Source organism: Abramis brama (genome assembly GCF_963993115.1).
Source record: "Abramis brama genome assembly, chromosome: 19".
Lineage (NCBI taxonomy): Eukaryota > Metazoa > Chordata > Actinopteri > Cypriniformes > Leuciscidae > Abramis > Abramis brama.
In genome coordinates this window covers 9,659,542-9,684,550 of record NC_139981.1, presented here as the reverse complement: position 1 = coordinate 9,684,550, position 25,009 = coordinate 9,659,542, and the positions used below count along the sequence as shown (strand labels likewise).

The 25,009-nt window shown below is 37.9% G+C and overlaps 1 protein-coding gene across 1 annotated transcript; it reads left to right on the top strand.

Annotated features, from left to right (window-relative positions):
* The first annotated feature begins 277 nt into the window (after nucleotides 1-277).
* On the top strand, nucleotides 278-24,220 carry trim8a (tripartite motif containing 8a). The gene is made up of 6 exons (XM_084092690.1): nucleotides 278-2,767; nucleotides 19,020-19,115; nucleotides 20,608-20,841; nucleotides 21,356-21,387; nucleotides 21,495-21,610; nucleotides 22,411-24,220. Exons 1-6 carry the CDS (start codon nucleotides 2,174-2,176, stop codon nucleotides 23,037-23,039), a joined length of 1,701 nt encoding a protein of 566 aa, XP_083948816.1. The 5' UTR covers nucleotides 278-2,173; the 3' UTR covers nucleotides 23,040-24,220.
* Nucleotides 24,221-25,009: the final 789 nt, after the last annotated feature.

The following is a 25,009-nucleotide window of genomic DNA, read 5'->3' as shown; positions in this document are numbered from 1 at the left end:
ACTCCTGCCTCGTGTGGTTTATTGCTGCTTAATTCCTGACCGGTCTGTGGTTAACATTAACTAACATTAAGGTGTTTTTTAAGGGTAAGCTGCTAAATAAAAGCCATGCTTAAAAAAATTGAAATGAGTGATTAATTTACTGCAGAGAAACAGAATTTTGGACAGATCACACAAAAAAAGAAAAAGAAATAGAGGCATGCCCCTTTAAATCAAGCCCCGCCTCCGTATATTAACCCCTCCCATTTTTATGTGTCAAATCCGCGCTGGTCACGTGATCGGGGGAAGGGGGAGTATGTGAACTGTATCCTGAGTTGCAGTCCTGTGCCTGCATTCCTCTCATCTAGGATTTGCTTGAAAGGAAAAAAATATATATCATAAATAATAAAGACGCAGATTGGAATACGGCTGTAAACATCTGATTTCCACCAGGATTAACATTTTAAAGGACGTGATATCCCTGGATGGTCGCTGGACTGGATATTTTCGCTTTACGTGAAGCGTCTATATAAAGGGCATACAAATGAGAGGAAAAGTAAATAGATACGTCGTTTTTAATTCGCGTTAAACAGGAAAACAAGATGGCTGATAAGCGATAACAAGGGCCAAACGATATCGTCTCCTTTAAGAGCAACAAAGGTATTGATGTAGGCTTTGATACATGAATATTTTAGGCGAGTTAGCTTCGTCAAAATAAAATACATGACATTAGGCACTACAAATGAATGCAATCCGTTTCTGGTAAGTGCGAGCAGGTAAACATAAGGCGAAACATGGACAGGGATCGCGTTATGGATCATTCTATAATGTTAAACCAAAACAGATAGCGACTGAATAGATTTGACAACGATAAAATCGCTGCTCTTTGGGGTTTAATGCTACGAGAGCATGTTGGCATGCAAGTATACGCGTCGTCAATTGTTTGTTCATTCAAAATCGCGTCACGGCATTAGATAGATGGTGTTTCTGGCTTTACCTTATAGTTGTAGAGGACAGAAATCCTATCGATATAGTATTACACGAGCAGCACAAAGGCTCAGGTCTACTTTTTTAATATAATTCCAGCAGGGCAAATGTCATGTGCCCTGAGCACAAATCAAATGCGTGATCGACTGCTTCAGTGAATGCGTGCGAAAGGACGTTTTCAGTGCTTCAAGAACTTGTGGCGTCACCCTTTTCCTGTTTTAAACCTAGCAAAAGACTATATATGCTTCCGATGATTAGACATTTTCACTTGGATTTAACGGATCTTATGTTGACTGGCATTGGACTTTAGACGAATGTTGAAGCCTTTAACCTAGTAGTTTATTATCTTTCAACGGATAGTCAGGCATCTGTCAGTGAGGCTCCGTCTGGCTCTGGTGTTTCATTCGGTTGCCATAATTAAAGATAGACTGACAATTGGTTTATCTGATACTTTTTTACAAATTAACACTTCTGCTCGTTCATCGGTTCTTCGTTGTCGTTTTTAACGATAAATTATACCATTTAACGTTACGGGGTATCTGAGGAATAGCTTATTTACAGGTAAAGTAACCACATTTTTAATATATAATAAATGTCATTTATTAATGTGTAGCTTAACAATCAGAGAAAGCTCAAAACAAAGATGAAAATAAATGTGCCAGTATTTGGATCACAAACCAACTTTGCATAGATTAAATAATCACTTTTGTGGTAATAAACTATTCATAATGCATATTATGTTTTATTTGTTTCACTTAGTTATTCGTCTGTCAAAAAAGTAATCGCTTATAAAGTTCATAAACATAGCACCAGTCGTTCTTTCTTCCTATTAGGATCATTTTAAATTAAGTCATTTTTCGCCCTCTCTAAATTAATACCAGAATTATAGTTTGTGTTTTTAGTTTGTTTAATCAAATAAACATTTGTCGATAAAGAAGGGCAAGTTTCTCTCATTCCAAAAACGTCATTTATTCACGCCCGGCTGTGGTATTTGATTACTGACTAACTTTGCCAGGAGCAGAAACGCTCCCTTGGCATATTTGGGTCTGATCAACAGCTGTTTCTCTGGGGCTTCTGTGCTCGTATGGTCTTCATCAACTGACCTAACATCTGGATATAAATGAAGGAGTCACGAGAATGAGCGAAACGTTGTTAGGACGGTGCTAGAACTTGATGTTTGCCTTCCACGAGCGGATCAAGTCAAGACGGGATGTCTGATCAAATGGCTGAGATGGCTGAGAGCTGGCGGAACTGCTTTGAGGAGGAACTTATTTGCCCCATTTGTTTGCATGTGTTCGTGGAGCCCGTACAGCTGCCGTGCAAACACAATTTCTGCCGGGACTGCATCAGCGAGGCCTGGGCCAAAGACACGGCCAACGTGCGCTGCCCGGAGTGCAACCACGCGTACAACCAGAAACCAAACCTGGAGAAAAACATCAAACTCAATAATATTGTGGAAAAATTCAACGCGCTGAACGTCGAAAAAGCGCCGGCCGTTCTGCATTGCATTCTGTGCAGGCGAGGGCCTCCTCTTCAAGCGCAGAAAGTGTGTCTTCGTTGTAATGCACCGTGTTGCCAGTCCCACATCCAGACGCATCTCCAGCAGCCCTGTCCTGCTCCTGGACATCTACTGGTGGCGACCGAGGAGGTCCGGGCCTGGAGCTGCCCGCACCATGACGAATACAGACTCTATCACTGCGATGTGGAACAGGTGGCGGTCTGCCAGTACTGCTGCTTCTCCAGATGTGCGCCAAACCATGGCCATGCGGTGCGCGACGTGGAAGTACGACGCAATGACATCAGGGTGAGTGCTTTGCTCCGAACTTCTCTGTAGGGACGTAGCTAGACTCCGCCTGTGTCAGGGACTGACTGAGCCCAGTCCATTTTAGACATTCGATATGTACTATGGATTAACCTGGTAACTCAGGCCCTGAACTGGTTTAGCCCTGTTAAATGCATATTACCCTTAATGAACTTTGCTAAAATGTAATAATTAAATAGATGGTTCTTTAAAGGGATAGTTCACCCAAAAATGAAAATGTTGTCATCATTTACACACCCTCAAGTTGTTCTTAACATGTATGAGTTTCTTTCTTCTGCTGAACACAAAAGAAGATATTTTGAAGAATGTTGGTAACCAAACAGTTGACGGTAGCCATCGACTTTAATAATATGGAAAAAAAAATACTATGGTACTCAATGGCTACTGTCAACTGGCTGGTTGAAAAAGAAGTTGCAACAAATTATATATATAAAAAAAAGAGAAAGAATGTAGGACTTGGTTCTATTCATTGTATGTTGATTGGATGGAGGCGGATGATGATTTTATGCAGATTTGAGAAATCTGTCCTTTCACCCGATGATCGAATTATGACATTTTGATAAAAAATTATGGTCAAAACATGTAAAAAACAAACAAAACCATTCATGGATGAATTATTCACATCAGATCATCAAGATGCATTTAGAAAATAGATGAATTTATATTTCATGCCAACCTTAAAGGCCCCCTGAAATCAAAATTTAAGTTTTTTAGCATTTAGTATGAATATGTTATCCTTAAGGTTATGAATAAGCTGGTGTGTTCCAAAACAATGACAAAATTCGCTTTTAGGAGATATAAGCATTCAAAACTTAGTATCTCACTTGCCCTAAATTGGATCACAGATTTTTATGACATGACCGCAGACTTCAGCTTCTCATCACTTCTTCTGTCCAATCAAATGCTCTCTAGAATCTAAAGTCCCGCCCACCTGGTCAAAGCGACCATTAACACGTCACAGAGCAATATGGGTTGGAGATGTGTGTTCGGTTGCTCCAACGCTCGAGTTTTATTCTGTTTTCCAACTGTACGTTGGTTAAGAATGAAATGGCTAGAATTTATTCGCACCTCTACTATTGAATCCAACGTATCATCAGCGCTCGGATTGGTGCTGTCAAGTATGACTTGCAGTCTGTGAGGTAAACTAAGCACTATTGGCTATCTGAAAAAGGGGAGGAGCCATTCAATATGTCCCATCTTAGCTTCCTGTTTCAGTGTAAATTACGTCAACGCATTCCAAGGCACTTCAGTGGGCCTTTAAGGCAGTTGCCCAATGTAAAACCAGGCATGCTGAAAAAATCTGCACAATAGAGTGGTGCAGGGATTAAATATTTTAGCATCACCCTGGTTCCCTTGACAAAAACACAATAGTTCTGATTAACAATAACTTATGATTCTTACGTTTTGTTTATCATGATAATCTTCACAAATTAACACATATGAATTTTGAAGCGTAAATACAATCGGCAAAGGTCAAAAGCTAAGCGCAGGCTATAAACGATCTACACCATGGTCTCATGACTTTAATGTCATCAACACTAATTTTCCGTCAACTCTTTCAGTCTTTGTTTAAAAGCATTTTCCCCAAAAAGTTAGTTATAATAGCTTGCAGGAGCAGACTAGTGAGTAGATGAGTTCGATGACATTTAAAGGATTAGTTCACCTCAAAATGAAAAGTTCCTGATAATTTACTCACCCCAATGCCATCCAAGATGTTCATGTCTTTCTTTCTTCAGTGGAAAATAAATTAAGTATTTTGAGGAAAACATTTCAGGATTTTTCTCCACACAATGGACTTCAATGGCAACCCGAATGTTGAAGTTCAAATCAATGCCGTTTCAAAGGGCTTTGAAGTGCTTCAAAGGGCTCTGCACGATCCCAGTCGAGAAATAAGGGTCTTATCTAGCGAAACAATCGATCATTTTCTAAAAAAAATAAAAATGTATATACTTTTTTACCAAAATTGTTCGTCTTGTGCTGGTCTGCGACGCGCCATGTATTACGTCATCACGTTGGAAAGGTCACGGGAAAAAAAGAAGAAAATAATAATAATAAATTAAAACAAAGATGTCGGACGATTTTGAAGTTGGAAGAGAAAATGAGATGGAATTTTTCGCCATTCCCTTCCCTTTTTGAACCGGAGTACACAGACAAATAACTTAGAAAGATGACGTGACTCGTGACCTTTCCAACATGATGACACAATGCGTGGCGCGTCGCAGACCAGCACAAGACAAACAATTGTGGTTAAAAAGTATATACATTTTTATTTTTTTTTAGAAAATGACCGATCATTTTACTAGATAAGACCCCATTCCTTAGCTGGGATCGTGCAGAGCCCTTTGAAACGGCATTGATTTGAACTTCAACATTCTGGTTGCCATTGAAGTCCATTGTGTGTAGAAAAATCCTGAAATGTTTTCCTCAAAAAACTTAATTTCTTTTCCACTGAAGAAAGAAAGACATGAACATCTTGGATGGCATTTGGGTGAGTAAATTATCAGGAAATTTTCATTTTGAGGTGAACTAATCCTTTAATGTCCCCGACAACCTCTGTAGTCCATTTAGACACTTGTTAGCAACTGCCTTTTACAAGACAAGTAAAAGCTTAAAAAAATCACAAGGGTATTACTGGTGTGTTTTATATCATAGAATAGAAGAGTAGCTAGGGACTCACCGCACCTTAAAATTAGTCCATATGAGGTGCGTAGACAAAGAATTTCATTCAATTCATTAGAGAGGCACTTCAAGAGAGTCCGCACACTCCACCAAATAAAAGAGACGTCAAAAAGCGAGACAAAATCAAATGCTTTTACTGAAAAAAGTGGCAAACGTTTCGGTCACGTGACCTATCTCAATGCCAAGCTTACAATCTCTTTGTACAATGTCTTTGGTGGAGTGCCTCTCTTATATAATAGAATAAAATGTGAAAATATCTTAAGCTTGTGTTAACCACAAACCTTATTTCAAGCATTTAAAAAAAACTTTAAAAATCCTGTGTCGTGTTTTCACTTCACAGGTCATAAATTCAACCAGTTTAAGTAAAGTTCTTTGGCAACAAGGCTAAAAATTAATTTGAGTTAATTTAAACAAAATGTCGGAAAGCTTCAAAAAGCTTGTTTGAATAATATTTAATATATAATATTTATATTAATATTCATATTTGAATATTTATTTACTATGATTATATTGTAGGAACTTTTATCTGTTTATTAATGTTTTATTGCCCATACTTACATAAACACATACATACAAAGTACTTTTTGTTAGTATTGCATAGTACTACTAACTAATATTTACACTGTAAATTTACACATTTAGCTGTAATGTAATGGTTTCGCTCTGAGGAACAAAATGTAGCCTAGCAAAAGCCTCAATTAAGCATTCAGAGTTCTGAGGACTTGAAAAGACTGAACTTTGTTTTCCTAATCAGTTTTACTCGTTTTAATATTTTTCATCATGAATGAACCTATTGGAAGGGTGAGCAAGAGTAAACTTCCTTTCAAAGGATGAAGCAGTCACTTCCTCTTGACACAGTAGTTCTGTGCTGGAACATGAATATATACCTAGATAGTTCTGTCATATCCTGAATCTCTGTGCCCTGCCAGCTGAATGTTAACACCTGTATAATGAGACTGTCAACACTCTTTAGAGCGAGAAATATCAGGTCTTCTGCTTTATTAAGTTAATAGTGAATAATTGCCCCAAAGCTAGTCAGGATAAGTGTGAAAAACTAGCTTTAATGCCACCTGTAATGTTCAGTAGCAGGGCAACTAAAAATCTGTGATTATATCTCTTCCATCAGTTTATCAACCTAAAATAAACACTTTAGTATATAAGTACTTTCTTATCTAAAAGCTCATTTTAAAGGTAAATCATATTAAAGGTGTGTTTTTTATGGCTCCAAATAGGTTTATTCTCAGTGATTTGAAATGTTCACTGCATAATAAATTCCACCTACACATATTTTCATCTTTCCTGTAAAGCCCCTTTCAAACAGATATTCCGGAAAATACACAGCTAATGTGTCCCAGGATTTGTCCCGGGATCGTTTGATTTTGGTTCATTCACACTGCCAGTGATTTTCCGGAATCTGTGAGTGCGTTCACATCCCGTAAAGATACGTGACGTGAGGATGTGATAACTCCTGTCAGATGTCAGTTCTGCTGATAACTCCTCTTCGTCGAGTCCATACTCCCCAGTAGCACCACTGGGTTTGCAGAGTGGCTCGTTCCCCATATGCAGTAGCATAGGTTGTAGAAAGGCCCGTGCGATGGCACGTGCGTCATCACTACGACACACCTCTTATGGCATTGGTCCTGGCTTTTGTTCACACAGGGCGCATTCTGGGACTGATCCCGGCAATGTTACTAGGTCCCCATCCCGGCATTGATCCCGGCATCAATCCCGAGACGTGTTTGCGTTCACACAGAAGGCACTGTGCAATTTTACGGCAATTTCCCGGGATCAATGCGCTGTGTGAAAGGGGCTTAAGATTCATTGCCAAATAGCAGAAATAATGAGCCTATCCATAAAACAGTAGCACTTCACCAAGGAATACTTGTCTTGTTTGATTTATACATTAAACTATTTACATAGACTTGTCATCTTAAAAAGTTTTTATATGTTAACATCAAGCTCTTGAATACTGGAAAACCAAATGTCTGAAAATCATATACTAGCAAGACTTAAAGTGGGGTCCAAAAGTCCACACTGAAAATCAGTGTGTACTTAAATTGATGTAAATGGAGAAATATTTCAGATTTCTGTATCACTAATCAAATAAGTAAGCTTGTGGCATTTATTATGTGAAATTGATTTATTATCTTATTCCATTGAAAGTTAAACTTTTAACTGAAATTATGCTGCTGGTAATATGATGTTTGTAATGGGGAAATGTAAAGTTCCCCATTTTTAAAAACTTCTATCCATTTTTATTGTTCTGCATTTATTTCTCTTGATCCTCAAAGCTACTTATTAAAAGCCCTTTTACCTATCAATTAAACTGATGGATATGCTAATAAGAAAATTAGCCGGGACATTCTGCAGTGTAGGAGTGAAAAACACGCTTTTCCTTCAGCTGCCTCCCAAAGAATAATGAACTGTTGTGAGTTGAGCTGCTGCTGCTGGACTTGGCAGGGATGACTTCTGGATGCGTGGAGGAATGCTTTTTAGATGGCCAATGTGTCATGGCTCCTAAAGCAGCCAAGTGTCTGTAAAAGGAGGGGGAAAGAGAGGGAGGAAATGGACGCAAGGCCTGCTCTACCCACAGCTGCTGTTGAAAGACACACACATCCCTCTGTTCTTTCTTTCGCAAGTGCATAAATTTAGAGAGTGTGACTCAAGTGGTCCCACAATAAAACTGCCTGGCCTTCTTTGCTCCCTCGCCTCTTGTTCAGGAATAGGACATGGGTTCTCGGCAGACACAGGAAGGGAGTGACCTCAGCTCCCTCTCTGCTCCGTTCCCAATAATCCGCCTCCTGTTTGCAGGGATGACATCATGGGAGATCCAATGGATGATCACCGTACTATCTTTTTTGCTCCTTTTAATACTGGTTAATATGATAGGAATCTGCTTAAGACATGTTTACTCTTTTGGATGGCCCACTGACATTCACGCTTCATAGAATAACTTCCACAAATTAACTGCGTTTTTAAATATAGGACCCAAGCAGTGAGGAATTATATAAATGTGGCTCAGCCCACATTTGACCATTTTCTGCAAATTAGTCATGCTTTCAGTTGGACCGGATCATTCGAAATGTAAATGCCCTCCAGATTTTGCTCGAGAAAGACTTGAAAATTGATTGTGGTGTCACTGAATAATTTGAGAGGCCATTCTTATCACACCGTAGCACGCAGGCAAGTCCGGACAGCGTTATATGACTCCCACAGTCGGCCTTGAGAAACGTTCAGTACAGTCGGATGACTTCAGATGTTTGGAATCACAGTCATATTATTGTGAAAGTGGTGAATGTGATTCACTGTTTGCACCCATGACATGCAGGTTCTGCAAAGGATCACATAACTGCTTAATCATTTGGGCTGCATTCGAAGTCACATACTCTCTTTGAGTAGGTACTTATTTTGAATAAAGAATTACTTCACCACCACTAAAAAAGTATGTTCAGTTCTATATAGTATGAGTGTGTGTAGTATGAATGTAATTCGGATGTACTACATTCGCCATGTTGTCATTTCCTGTTACCTACCAGCGTCACTTATGTCGCATCACTGCTATTCACAAATCCTCTCCTATGGCCTCATCATGGGATAGTAAAATCTCCATTGAATGCACACTTCAGAATCTCGCTGGAAGTAGAAGGTCATCCTGGTACTTTTTGCCTACTCTTTTGTGAGTATTGTGAATTTGGACACACTTCTTTTCTTTCATACTGTTTTTGGCCTACTGTATGCGGTTTTGGATACAGCCTTAGAGCTTAACAGGAAGGTGTTCTGGAATGAACTGCAAAAGCAAATGGAGAAATTCTAGTATGAAAATAAGGAAGTAGTAAGCAAGCTTGTTTTATCAACTAAGCACGTTGCTGGCAAGTGGCAATGTCCTTTTGTGATGGCAATTCATCTGGACAAAGCTGCTGTAGATGAATGCACTATGATTATATGGATGCAGTTTGTACTGTAATAAGGTGCTTTGCTTCATCGTGCTGTGTGCCATGCCATTTCCCATTGTCATCATGCCTCTGCCAAGATGAACAGATCTTTCTTTGTGTTTTTTTTTCATATTAGATAACCTGCTCAGATTTAACAAACAGTATAACAGAAATCTTTTACCATCTTTAACTACATGTTGTTGTATTGTTGTAACTACAACCAGGTAATGGTAATGGTAATGATACTGAGGTACACAATTACTTAATTAAATGGACTTGAAATGGATCATGAAAACGACGTGTGCATCAGTTTGTGATTTTAGATTTTAATTTAGTAATGACGGGTACACACTGCACTCGCTGACAGTTTTGTGGAACTCGCAGACAAATGGCCGAAATTGGAATGTTCACGTGAGTGTCAATTGCGTAGTGTGTATGATCAAAGATAAGAATCTGAGAGTAGCGCTGATGCATTACCGATGCTGTGAAATATTCTGCATGCTAAATATCTGGATCTGTCTAAAGGCAACTTGGATCACAGGCTTCTTGTGTGTAAAATTCAACAGGAAGAAATCCAGTCTCACGCACGATTTTATGTTATTTCCTGTATCAATTCTTGCGTGTGTAACTTTGGTTGTAGGGGTGTCACGATTCTCAAATCCTCGATTCGATTAAATTTTCGATTCTAAGATCACGGTTCGATTCGATTCTCGATTTTTACATTTATTTATTTTTAAAGCACAGGTTGCTATGCCATTTTTAGACTAGACTTTTATGCAATATAATATCTGGCCTTTGTTCGCAATGTACCACACTACATTGTCAAATTTAAAACATTTATTAACAACATAATGTAACTTATATCTTCAGTCAATTGGAAACTTAAGCAAATAACCTGCCATCTAGTTTCTCTTTTGTAACTGCAGTCTTCTTCACAGAAGATGACATTCAAGTTCACAACAAAACAAACAAAAACAATAAAACAGCCATGTCCATAGTCTTCTCTGAACAATTAAGTGTCTTAACAAACTATTTCCGAACAGTTGAACATATACCACACAGGTAAATGTGCACTGCTCAGACCTTCATTAACTTTCTCCTTTACATTATTGTACATGGAGGGTATCACCGTAGCTGTGAGATGCGTTCTACTTGGGATTTCGTAGCGTGGTTCTAGCACGCTAATTAAATGCCTAAAACCGGAGTTTTTCACCACCGAATAAGGTCGCATGTCTGTGAACGTTGTCTACATAACTCTCTGGAAATCTAAAATACTTCCACACCGGCGACTTCAGTGAAAGAGGAAGGGGTTCAAGTTCTGTCGATGGGTCTCCTGCATCTGCAGTTGCCAACTTGCCATGCTATCTTTTGACTGGCTGTAGCTAAGTTAGAGGAGGTTGACTCGCAGCACTTCAACAGGTGTGTTTTTTTCCGCTTGGCAAGCTGACCGGACGTGAAATGTGAAAGTTCGAGATTGTGACTTAATTTCAGTTGAAATCGTGACACCCTTGTGAAACATAGTTTGTACCAGATGCGATGACTTTAAAAATCGTGCTTTCAGTGTACCCAGCATAACCGCACTGACTGATTCAGTAAGTTCATTCCATGAAGGATTTGTCAGGCCGTCATAAAACGGTAACTTGTTACTTTTTTTTTCTTTCTTTTTTTTATGATTTATTAAAATGAAACAATTTATTTTGTGGTGGTTCTGAAAAACAGTACAAGAAACTCTGGTGTAGTCATACAGATCACATCTAAAAAGTATGGTTGTTGAATATCTAAAGATGCTTTATACAGTAATCAATCTCAGGATGAACATTTAGATGGAAGATACAGTTCCGTCAGCAATTACAAATAATCTTTTAGAAACATTCATTTATATCCAGTTTAAATCCATCCTCACTTACAAGAGCCTCTCCACTGAGATAATTTAGGCCTTATATATTAAAGGGATAGTTTCATATTTAGATTGACCTCTTGAAAGTGAAATATAACTATACACACCAAGTCACCAACCAAGAACCAACTACACATAGCTATTCATTAATGTCTTCTGAGTGGCCTTAAAGAGATAGTTCACCCTAAAATGAAAATTAGCCCATGATTTACTCACCCTGAAGCCATCCTAGGTGTATATGACATTCTTCTTTCAGACGAATACAACCGGAGTTATATAAAAAAATGTCCTGGCTCTTCCAAGCTTTATAATGGCAGTGAATGGCTGTATGTCTTTGGAAGTCCATCAAAGCGCATCTATTCAAGATTAAAGTGCTCCACGCATCTCCGGAGGTTAATAAAGGCCTTCTGAAGTGAAGCGATGCGTTAGTGTAAGAAAAATATCCATTAACAATGGGTGAAGCCTAACAATGAAGCCGGCATTTGAGAAGATGTGCTATGATGGCGTGGACGTGGAAGTTAAACATATCGTGCAGTAAGCGCGGAACAAATTTAGCTTCCAAACTCCACACAAACACTTGGATATATTCGCCTAATATTAGTGCACATTTAGGCCTATGTAGGTTTGCGTTAACGATAGAGCGAGTGGCCATGTAAAGTGGATAATGTCAGGCTACTACTTGCGTGTTTTAAATGTTAAGTCATGTTTAAGGTCACACATCACCTTTTTGTGGTCATTCTTTACCTGTGGTCATTGGATTTTCTGCCCGACATATTAACGCATGAACCAGCCGTGTTCGCGTTCTGTCAATGCGTGACTTCGGCAGTTCCTGTGGAGTTTTTTTTCTTCTGGGACTACTCGTCGACTAACATTTAGTCAACTTATTTAGATTAGTGATGCACCGATGTGAAAATTGTGGCCGATAACCGATATTAATATTGCTGTTATGGCCGATACCGATATTTACCGATGTCGATATCTCTGTATAGAAAACAAATTTTAATGATTATCAAATAAAGAGCTATTTTCCAAAACACTTCTTTTTTTTTTTTACTTTAGAAATTACTGATATTGGGCACCTTTACCTGTGTGCAAAATATGTCACACATACGACACACATGCATTATATTGCATTGCATATAATGTGTGCTGGTCAACTTGTCTAAAATTTAAGAAACCCTTAGAAAACAGTAAAAAAAAAAAACAGGAACATTGTGTACAATTAAGATAAGCTACTTAATTTATTATTCCAATATCCAAATATGATACTAAAAAATACCACAGGGAAAAGGGCTTCTATTTGTGACGTGCTGTCTTTGCGTTTGAACATTGCACATTTTAAACAGGACACGCATTAACTGAATAAATGTTAGCCAATACAAACATATTTATAGAAAACAGTTGACAATGAATAGACAGGAGTCCAATAATAGCATAACGAATCACTTATTCTAAAAATAATAACAAGTAGGCTATAAGACGAATCCGACATATGGGCTGTGTTAACAGTAAAACGTCCGTCATTTAACGAATTTTAAAAACACGGATGGATAATACAAAATGCTTTCTGACATTTTGACAGAAAAAAAACAAGCAAGAACAAAATTTAAACTTAGCCCGTCAATTTTTCATTTTACAATTATCATCTCTCTCTGTGTGCGTGCGTCCGTGTTTGTGAGAGAGAGAGCTCGCGCAGCACTGATAAAACGGTAGCCTACTTTTTAATCCATAAGTAACGAACGCGCTAGTTTTCATACAAAATAAATATGTAACATAATTAGGTAGGCTACTTTAGTTATTATTAACACAATAACGCAACACATGAAGGCTACGTTTACAGTAATCCACAAATCACACGAGCTGTCACTTTTGAGAAAAATCTAATTCGAACGGGTATCAAATATCAAGCAATATATTCAAATATCTACGATTCAAAAAACGATCAGTCAAAAATGTGTCATGAAGAGGAAAAAAACATATAAGTCGCACTGGACTGCGTTAACAATGTTACGGACGGGACAGTTCTCCGTTACGCACGTGAGCGCTCTGAAAGCGGCACTAAAAGACTGCTTTAAAACTTTCACAGAGACCTCAAACAGAAAGCACAAAGCCTGTATTTAAATTTAATTTTGTTTTGTATTAATTGTATCTTAATTTTGATCAATGTTTCATCAACCAATTGCCTGGATTTAATAAATAAGAATATATATGAAAATATAGTCTCATAAATGAACCGAAACCTACCTGCCTCACAGACCTGAGACATATATAGAAATCTTGAAATGTCTATTTTTAAACAGAACAATTCAAAACAAGACTGTTCTCTGCTTATGTCATCTGTATGAAATGTGTATTTCTCTCAGGCGCCTTCACTACTGCTAAGATCGTGAGTCAGCATCGTCAACTTCATCTTCAACTTCACACGTCAAATATCGGCCTGTTCACATCGGCCATATTTTGACATCGGAACGATACCGATGTGTAAAAAAATGACCATATCGGCCGATATTATATCGGCGGCCGATATATCGTGCACCACTAATTTAGATAGATATATTTAGATTTTATATGTTGGATAGACCTCTGAAATAGGACAGGCCATAAAAGCCATTTAAGAGGAGGGGAATGTAAATATTACTGTACTCATTCTCTAGCTACTTTCATGATAGGTTAGTTTTATGTTAGATAATAGTTTATGAATAAGATCTAAACACTATATTTATCATAGCACACAAAGGGTACTATATTAATGGAACGTGCCAGATCTGAACATGAATGCTGACCTTTCTTTGAACGGATCTGTACTCTCATCCATTTTACAAAATCATGCACCATTCATTAAAAAATTGTCAGAATACTGTGAGTTTTTCCATTTCATAAGTGAATAAGTTATCTTCGCTGTGCATTCAGAGCAGTGTGCCGTTCGCACATTTCACATTTAACTGCCAGGATGCCTTTTTGTCTTTGCTGTGAATGTATGTAGGTTGTTTTGAGTCACTTACAAACTGCAGAAATAAATCAGCTCCCATCCAGCATTTAGCTGTGAAATTCACACACGCCCCTCACACTACCCCACAAAACCAGCTTATTTTGGTCTCAGTCTGAGCTTGAATCTTCTTCACCTTAAAAGCTTTTTAAAAAAAGCCATCAACAAGCCTATCATCAGGCTTTGCATCTCTGCAATCTAATGGCTTGCATTTATCACAGAGACAGTTAATTGTCTGTAGAAGTCTGTAGATTCTTTAGATGCTACCTTCTGTGCTCCGAATCAAAAGAGATTGACGGGTCGTATCTGCACATCTGCATGTTTTGAAATGAGAAGCGCTCACACAGGATATAGCACATGGATACATTCATCAGTACACCCAGTTGTAACAAATTAAAAACCTTAAATATTTCTGATTGCTGATAAGCTAAATGCACCAAGAGTGCAGTAATTTTCTGTAACTTCCTGCTAGCATCTTGCATGAAGCTTTGGCCATTGTTGAGCTGAAGATGTGCAGTTTCCTGTGCATGTAACTATGTGTAATCGGTGACTAAGTCTGATACCACTGCTCGAAATACCAGTCTGTAAGACCAAAGCAGTGGTACACTCATCTGTTAAAAACTATTGATTAGTTCCAGAATGTAGTGAGCTGTTGTGCTGTCTGCTTCCTACATAGACTGCTGCCTTTACTGACAGCCTACTGACTGAAACGAAACGCTCTACATGGGCAGCAGCTCCGCTCAACACACAAACAGAGAGAGCTCCTGTCATAAAGCTCAAGAGAGATCAAATTACAATTGGCACTGAATTTGGCGTTAACATACTTCTAAGCGAATGAAGTGATGCAATAATGAGCACAGAAATGCATAACATTTTTTATCAGTACTTGATTAAATAGACAATAAACATAAACAAACATTTTGCATGCTTTGTCCACCATCTTGGATTTGTTCACTGAGCAAGTTTATGGGATTAAAGCATCCTTTGCAGAGAAGGTAATGAGGGCTTTTTTTTCCAGTAAAACTGTGTTTTCTATTTTTTATCATCATCCCCCATGTGCTAAAGTAACCTCCCACATTTTAGTGGCTTTGATATTTTAGTGCCATTGATATTTCACAGAATTCATAAATGCTTTAATAAAACTTCTAAAATAATAATAAAAAGCCTTTAATCAGCTCCTAGATCAGAGATTCTCACAGTTTTTTGTCACCTGAATCCTTTTGACACAATATTTTCTCCTGAGATTGTAACGGTTATATTATAATAATTTAACAACACGTCAGTTAATGGTCACATGACATGCAGGTAAATTAATTAAATATATGTTTTTATTTTAAAATGATTTATTTACAGTGTTTTTGGTCACAAAAATTATTTATTTTCTTATTGCGATTTTAACTATTATAGATAAACATTTAATCTTGTAAGAAAACATCTTGTATTGCTTCTGAAATTATTTATTATTATAGTTATTATTATATAACTATTAAGACAGAAATATTACTATAATAACAAATTCTTCAAACGTTAAACCCTCCAGCTTTTATTTTGGTGGAAAACCGCAAGGAGACCTGTGAAATCTGTTTAGTTGACAACAGATTTCTAAACGCTTCTCATTACAAATTTGTTAGGATGCTGCAAGCTTATGTCAGCAGAAATGTTGGACATGTGAATGTGAAAATAAAGTGATGCAGTTTCAGTGGAGCAGCATTTACTGTGAATTGAGCTGCTCTGAGAACTGAAAACACTGGATCATGAGCTGCTAGCGAGGACTCTGTTCTTCATTCTGAAACGCAGGCTAAATTGCAGCCTTTTTCGATTTGATAATCGCACTAAGCCCTATTGCAATTTTAATTTTATTTTGATTAATTGTGCTGCCCTATGTATTTATTTTAATTTCACATTTTTATGATTTAATTATAAGCTTTTCATCAACTTATAAACCTCAGGATGTTCCCTTACAAAACCCTAAAGGCCGGGACACACCAAGCAAACCTATTTCTCAACCGATGTCTGGCTGTTTTTAAGCATCGGTCGGCTTATTTTTTGGCTCTAGTCTAGTCGGACGCCATCAGGGGTTTTTTTTTGGGCCGATTCAACATGTTGAATCTGCGTCGGGCCATCGGTGAGAGAGAGAACTCTGACTGGCTGTTCAGCTTAGCGAATGAGAATAAAATTGATGAAAGCGAGCAAAGAAGTCAAGACCGTACAGACAGAGGGCTGTTATAATTTTACGTCATCTTACCTGAGCAATCGAATGCACAAATATTTGATAATAACTTGAGCCGACTGGAATGAAGAAAGTGATCAGCATTATTGATATTGAAAATGGTAAGCAAGTGCTGCTTTATTTACGGTTTATATACCTGCAGTCCTAGTTTTGTTTTTTTCTTTTTAAATGACGGAAATAGACTATTGGTACCTGCTGATATAGACGGATATTTACTGACGCGCAAGAACGCACATTGACAGTCGCCTTTAGTACTTTTGGTGTGTTCAAGAGCAGCTTTTTGCCCGAGACACAGTCGACGATAGACGACAACACAGTCGCCACTAGTTCTTTGACGTCGGCTTGGTGTGTCCCGAGCTTAAGGGGTGCAGTATCTAGTATATCAATATATAGTGATACAGCAAGTTCTCTGATTGGTGGATCTCACTTCATAATTGTGGGTAATGTAGTATTTCATTGTTAATCTGGCATTTAATCTTTTTTTTTTTTTCTTTTTTTTAAATGAAGGTAAAATGACACTGACTTGTGAGCTCATGGTATGTCTGTACAGAGAAAATGAATGAGATTTTTTATTTCCAGACTATTGCGCTATATCTGTGTCCTGTGTCCTTGACCAGTGAAAGCTGTTAACTGTTTACTGTAGAGATGCTGTTTGTTTGGCATCCATGCAAGGGTTTACAGGAGCCCGGTTGCTGTAGGCCCCAAGAATGTGCCTCTTCTCATGTGACCTATAGATCCTCCAGCGGTCTCGTGCACATTTCACTATGCAGGGATAACATGACAATCTGTCACTGACACTGAAAGAAGCCCATGCAAACAAAGGGGAGAGATAGAGAGCAAAATGAGAGCCTAACGGCCTTGCCCCCTCTCGCTCTGCTTCAAATTTCCACACTTATTAATGCGCACACTCGTGCATGCACAATGTGCGTTATTGTTGTCATGACAGCTGCATTTTCCCTTTGCAATCGGCCTTTTGAATGTTGCATGGACGTTTGTCTGATTAAACAACTAAATTGGCTTGTTATTCAGCATCCTATGGACTTTGGTGTGGTGAGGTACAGTGTCCTTCTCGTGGGCATGTGAAACTGAGTATAAAGGGGATTATAAAAGCTTCAGCACACTGTCAGGCTTTGATTTGGCTGGGGGATGGGGGAGCTTTGGGGTTAGTGGCTTCCTCTGAATCCAATTTAAAACCTGTCCAGACACCTAATAGCAGGCAGAATCACACAGCAAACGTGATTCTGATGAATTAGTCTCATTGCCGACATGTTTTGTTTCATTCATTTGCTGTAATAAGCAATATTATTGTTTTATTTTTTGAGGAGGATTTCATAGAGAGGGGGCCTGCAGGATGTTTGTTTGGGGTTGTATGGATAATGCATTGCTTTTGTTAGCTTGAATTTGACTTTAAGTCTATTTGATTAAAAATATTTTGGTAACGCTTTACAATAAGGTCCAATTAGATATTGGACCGCTACTAAAATGTAGCTAACGATGAGCAATGCATTTGTGACAGTATTGATTGATCTTTGTTAACATTAGTTAATACAAATGCAACTGTTCATTGTTAGTTCATGTTAGGCCAGGTCTATTAAATAATATTTGCAGATACAAGTTTTGATTTTAATAATGTATTAGTCAGGGATGCATCGATATAAAAATTTTGGCCGATACTAATAACCTATAATTCTTTATATTTGAAAGCCGATAATCGATATATTGGCTGATAAATCTAAATCCAAATTTTTATAGAAATTTTGAGAGCCTGATTACAAAAATCTCACCATTAAAAGCCATGTCCCAAGCACACAATTATAACATTCCATGTAGCCTAAATGACAGACTTGCGCTGTATATGTTGCACTTATGTATTTTCCTTTTATGAAGTGATTCCAATCATATTTCAAGCAATTTAAAACCATCATGACGAACAGTGCGCATCTGAAGTGTCTTAGCTGAAGGATATAATCCATTATTTATCAGCTTTAATATTATCGGACAAATTTTCTTGTCCGGCCGATAATGATAAAATAATAAATTATCATCTATCGGCCAATAACGATATGGTGGCCGATATATCGTGCATCCCTAGTATTAGTAAATGTTGAAATTACCATGAACTAAGGTTAATATATGCTTTACAAGAATAATTTGGTTACGCTATATTTTAAGGTGTCCTTGTTATGGTGTATATATACAATAAATTACCAAGAAATTAAGTACTAATTAACAACATAATTGTGCATAATTTACTGTTTTTTACTAAAGTAAGTAGGCTATATTTAAAGTGTAACGAGGACACCGTAAAATAAAGTGTTATTATATTTTTCATTGTTCGTTTTATATTAATGTAAATGGAATTTTATTGTAAAGTGTTACCAATATTGCTAAAAATAGTTTGCAGTTCAGATGTTCCTTGAACCTGGTGTCATTCTATTTTGTTAAGTTTGGCAGATTATGGATCTGTGGAAAAAGGTTTTGATTTGTGTTGTCTTTGTTCTTCCCTTCAGCATATGTTAATGAAGCAGCAGGATCGCATTGACGATCGAGTGAAAGACATCGAGGAGCAGCTGTATAAGTTGGAGTCTGACAAAGTACTGGTGGAGGTAAAGACACATTTATACGACATTCGTCTCTCCCCTCACCCTCTACTGCAGCTAATGAATATGGAAGAGGCTGGTTTTGGTATGACATTGTCTGTGCTTAAACTTTATGTAGACCTTTTCTCCCTGTCTGCAGTTTTATATTTGTGTTTAAGACAAATGTATTAGACAAGTGTTATATACTACAAAATAATACTGTCACGGAGGAGGTCTGGTCAAATTCCCCTGGTCTCGGACTTGGATCCCCATTCGCTTATACAATGGCTGCTGTTCTTCCAATGATCCACATAAAAATATGAAAATGACAATGAATATTCAAGAAAAGTTCAAATTTAATGAAGCAAATGCAGTCAAATACATAAACACTTTTAGTTCAACATGCATGAACCAGAATAAAATTTCCAGACAAAATAATTCATTTTTAATTTAAAATGTAAACATAAAAGTGAAAGACAGTCACATATAGAAAACTATGTTGTGCTGACACATTAAGCTACGAAATGAAAATGAGAACATAATCAAACTTTTTGTGACTGACTCATATCGATTGACATTATGTCCAGCACTTTTTGAGACAAATGTTGCCAGTGTTGTTATTGTTAACTAAAACTATTAAAAATGTTTTCATTATTGTAATAAAGCTAAAATAAAGTACAATATAAATATTAAATGAAAAACCTTAAGTTAAAAAACCGAAGTACTAAAATTACTAAAAACTAAAATAGAGCTAAAAATAAAAATTTAAACTAATAAACAAAATTATTTAAACTTAAACTAAAATTTAAAAAATGATTAAAACTAATTCAAAATATTAATAAACAATATTATTTACTAAAGTTAGTATATAACTATATTGTTTAGTATATAAATAATACTAAAATGACATGTTATGTTCATAAGCACACATATATCAAAATACAGTTTAATGGCCAGTAAAGTAAAAAGCTAATTTTGGACCCTGTATATAAGCTTTTCTAAAGTCAAAAGGTGTTGTGTGGTTACAGATGATCTTGTGAAAGTATATGAAGATTAAGTGTAATTTAGATATCACAGATAGACATTTCAATCTTTTGTGCATCTCACAGGCTATTAAACCTCAGTGAGCTGCACTACAAACACTTTTACATGTCCTCTCCTGAAACTCTATAGCAGATGTGAAATTACTTCAATTTTTCTGCTTCTCAGATGTTTATCCTGAGAAAAATCCCAAGTGCCCATATTATGCTATTTTAATGGTTCCTTGTTTTGTTTTGGAGGTCTCCAACAATAGATTTACTTCCATCTAAGGTTAAAAACCACTTTAATTTTCTGATAATATACATTGCAGCATCACCTTTTTTCTCACAGTGTCTGAAACGGTACGATAAACTGAGACATTGAAACAATAAAATCTGTGATCATTTTCATTTCCTTTCCTACAGGGAGATATTTGTTAAAGTTTTCACATTTAGGGAAACTATAGAAATTCAGTGTGCACCCTGTGTTTGTTGTGCAGGATAAGGTACAGCAGCTGAAGGAGGAGGTGCGTGTGCAGTATCACAAAATGCACCAGCTCTTAGAAGACGACCTGGGGAGAACTCTGGAGGTGCTGGATAAAGCACACTCCAAATACTGCCAGGAGAACTCAACCCAAACCCTGCAGCTCAATGCACGCCGTCAGGAGGCCAAGAAACTGCTCAGCTCTGTCCAAGTTGTGTTTGACAAGGCAGAGAATATTAACATCATGAAGGTGAGGTCGATTCTCTCTTTCACCCTTCACAGATGACTTCATCTGGTCATCCTTAACTGCCTATGATATCCTAGTCCTGTGTGTGCGATTTGGTTGTTGCAGGGGGATCAATAAATGTCTAGCAAGAATAAAATAGTGAAATCTTTGAATATTGCCTCAAGTTTTGTTTATTAAACGTGATGTCACGGTTTCTTGGAAGTCTGTCTGGAACTTTCCTTCATATAAAGGCGCTGTCAGTCTGACTGGGCAGTAAGGCAGCCGTCTAGTGAATATTTCCTTAAGCACACTCTCCTTTGACTTTTGCTAGAAATCCCCTTGCACTCACCCACATACTATCATAAACAGTCCGTGTGAATGTGCCCATACCTGTGAGAAATGCTTCCCTGTCTGTGTGTGGTTGTTATCAGTAGATCTGCACTTCCAGATTTTTCCATGTTTACAGACAAAGAGGCAGTCAAGCAGGAGCTTGTAGAGGAAGATTAATATTTGTGCTCTGTTTTGTTTTGCTTTGTAGAACACAAAACCAGTGAAAATACTCATGGACAGGTATGTCATTTTTGAACCGAAGTGCAGAAATTGATTAAAATTGAATACTTTTATTGAATATTTTTGAATGGTTGGTAATCTGTTGATGTCAAATGGACTTTTTACAGATCAACATCATGTACAGGCAGTGTTCTGCCTCCTTACAAAGTGGGTCATCTTAATTCCAAAATATTCCTGTCTGAAGTCTCAAAAAAGGAAAAGAACTTGAGAAAAATACTGGAAGGTTAGTAAAAACTTACTCAGTGGCTCAGTGACTGGTGGGTCGCCAACTTATTGGTCTCTAATTGGGTCATGAGTTCTGGTATAAAAAGTTTGCTCATATGAAACCAACATGAATATGATTATAAGATTATAGATTATAAAAGATTTTTCATTATTTCTTATTCGTCATTGACCCTGGAATGCCCTCATCCTCAAAAATGAAAAAAAACAATAAAACATTGAAGAAATAAGGGGCTGTTTACACAATACCGTTTTCAACTAAAAACAGACAACTTTTTATGCATTTTGGACATTTTGGACATTGGCGTTTTGGGGGCCTGAAAACCCAAACCTTTGAAAACTGGTTTCAAAGTGAAAGTCTTTGAAAACATCACATTATCACGTATTATTACGTTATCATCTCCATGTAAATTACAAAAAACGTTAATTTGTGAAAATGGTGATGTCATGCGCATGCGTATTACGTGTTCAGTCTATAGGCGCGAAGTGTTTCTTTAGTGACATCGCCTACTACTGGCCTGGCAGCATAATACGATGATCCGTGTGAACTGGAATTGCTTTGACAACGTTATTTGCATGTGAACAAACGTCTTCATTTTTAGTACATCGTTGTCATGTAAACGTACCCAAAGAAAAAATAAATGTTGGTTTTGGGGACCTTTTTTAAACTTTTATATGATAAACGGTTTTGAAGCACAACCAATTGAGAGCCACTAACTTGGCTTGCAAAAACATTTCTGTTCAACACATTGTTTTTTTCCCCACAAATCAAACTCATTGTCCTCATCTGCTTGTTTCCAGCACCATTCAGTACTCCCGCACACTTCCTCCAGAGCATATCTGTCCACCCCTCCAGTGCGAATACCTCCGGGGGTGAGAAACGCAAACACTCCACAGCCTTCCCTGAAAGCAGCACTAGCCTGCTGGATTCCTCGTCAGGCCCCATGAGCAAACAGCAGTTCCTGGGTCAAGGTTCCAGCTCCACAGACGGGTCGACGTCACAGCCGCCCTTGGCTCCCTGTAGCTCCACCCAGCACATCGTAGGCCTCAGCAGTAGCAGCAGCGCCCAGTCGGTCCATCATTCCAGCTCAGTTTTTACTCCAGCTGACTACCCCAATCCCAGCTCCTCCCAGCAGGCCATGCTGCCCCAGTACGGCGGCCGTAAGATTCTCATGTGCACGATGGACAACTGCTATTGCTCTAGCGTCCCCTCCATATCGAATCACCGTGGCCATCCTCCCTACCCTCGCTCGGGATCTTTCCCTTGGACACAGGATTACTCGCACCCCCTGCCCTCCACGGCCTCAATGTCCCAGCCCCTCCAAGGGCTCTCCATGCACGACTGGATCGACGCCTCACAGAGCCACAGGCACCCTGATTTCTATGGATTGTATGGGCAATCTTCCACTAAACCATACGTCACCAGTTAACCTTCCACCGCATCTCCGGTTTATCTCCGATATCTCGCTCATTTCCTCCATAGACCTTTTTCCCGCCTGTCTTTCAAAACCAGGCTTGTTAACTTCACAATTACAAGGAAAACAGCACTTTTTATCATGCAATGCAAGCCTCTCGGCTTAAAAACTCCGATCTCTTCCAACTTAAGCATTAAAACCCTGTCTGTCCCTGTGTAAAATAATAAGGGAATCTTTCTTTGAGAAATGTGGAGGCGGGACCCAGCTGAGTTTTTTAAAATTACAAACAGATTTTGGTTAATTGCAGAGGGTTTTGACCCAGAGCAGATAATGATCACTTGTAAACGGAGTTAGTTTTAACTCCTTTCACCACCCCTCTTCTTGCCTTTAGGGCATCTGGAATCTGGTTGTTTTTTATTATGTGCTAAAGATTCCTTTTAACATTGCTATTAATCTTCTACAGTTTTATTATCAGTAGATGGGGAATATTGTTATTAAAAAAGAGGGATAGAGTCTGTTTATTATTTATCATATTTCACCTCTACTGCACCTTCAGATTTTGGGCTTAAGTTTCTGCTGAACCGCTCCACAGGTAACCACGATTATGGTTTGACGTGTTACTTACATTCCTTAGAGGCCAGAGGTTCTTGTTTTTCTGTTATGTTTACAATTATGTATTAATATTTTTCATTAATTTTCAGTAGGTTGGAAAAGATCAGTACAAAAACTCAATCCAGGTTCTTTGGAGGCTTCACTCAAAGAGGTTCCACCAAGCATGTCATGAGCTATTGCATCTGAAGTACTTCTGGATTCTGCTTCCTGTCAGATAATGTTATTTCCTGCATTTAAGCAAATGTGAAGCATGTTCAGGATGATTGGTGCCTACACACACCTCTGAGTCTTATAACGGTGTAGATATACTTCCTGTTTTAGTCGGTGACGGTGAAGCCCTAAGGGGTCTGTGGTCACCGTGGAACACAGATTGTTGTGAACATGCTGGAAAAACTTCCTGTTTGTGTTTGTAGGCAAGCAGGAAGGCCTTTCTGTGCACTCAGAACTCCAAAAAGACTCGACTGAGTGAGACTAGAGAACAGTTGACTTTTTTCCACATATTTTATACAAGAAAACTGGATGCATACATTTGGAAATCGAAATAAATGTGCTTCAAAAGAGTATTAAATGCTGGTTTAAACAGATGTGTGTGAAAAATCTTTTGTAATTTTGCAATGTAGTTTTCTTCTTGGCGGCAGAAGTCATGGCTCTAAACTATGGAGTGGTTCTCAACCAGGGAGCCTCAGAAAACTTCTAATCATGACTTAAAACAAGACAAAAGCATCAAAATAAGATGAAACAACTAAAAATCAAGATATTTTTCTTTGAAGAACCAGTTGCCACTTTCTTGAAAAACCTAGATATATGAGGCAGCCTAATTTGAAAAATGTGATTTCTAGACCTGGAAACGTCATGATAATTAACAATATTTTATAACCCGGTGGACATTTTTATATATTTTATGAATATACTTTTTTATTTTATTTATTTTTTTGTTATGCCAAGCTCTAAAAATATTTTAGTGTGTTGCAGATCTGACTAAAATCCCATAACTCAAGCATGACCCTTTTCGTCTATGGCTTGGATCATTTGCCTAGACCTTGTTGTTGATTATCAAAACAGGTTTGGAGGTTATATTTGAAGTAAAAGTTAATCATTGTTTATAAGATAGTAACAGCATTATGGGCAAGTCCGAAGCGAAAACTTGAGCGAAATATGTGGCTTCCAAAAAAAAAAAAAAAGGAATAAAAAAGAAAAGAAAAAAGCCAAGACCACTTTTAAATCATTTAAATATAGCAGCCTAAGGACTGATGCCAGACTTTCCAGCTCTTCCTCATGGGTCAATGGGGGCATCAGTCACATTTTTCCATTAAGGCATGGTGGGATGGGGGCGCAGGGCCGGCTAGAAAGGTAGAAAGGGGATGGGGGAAGTA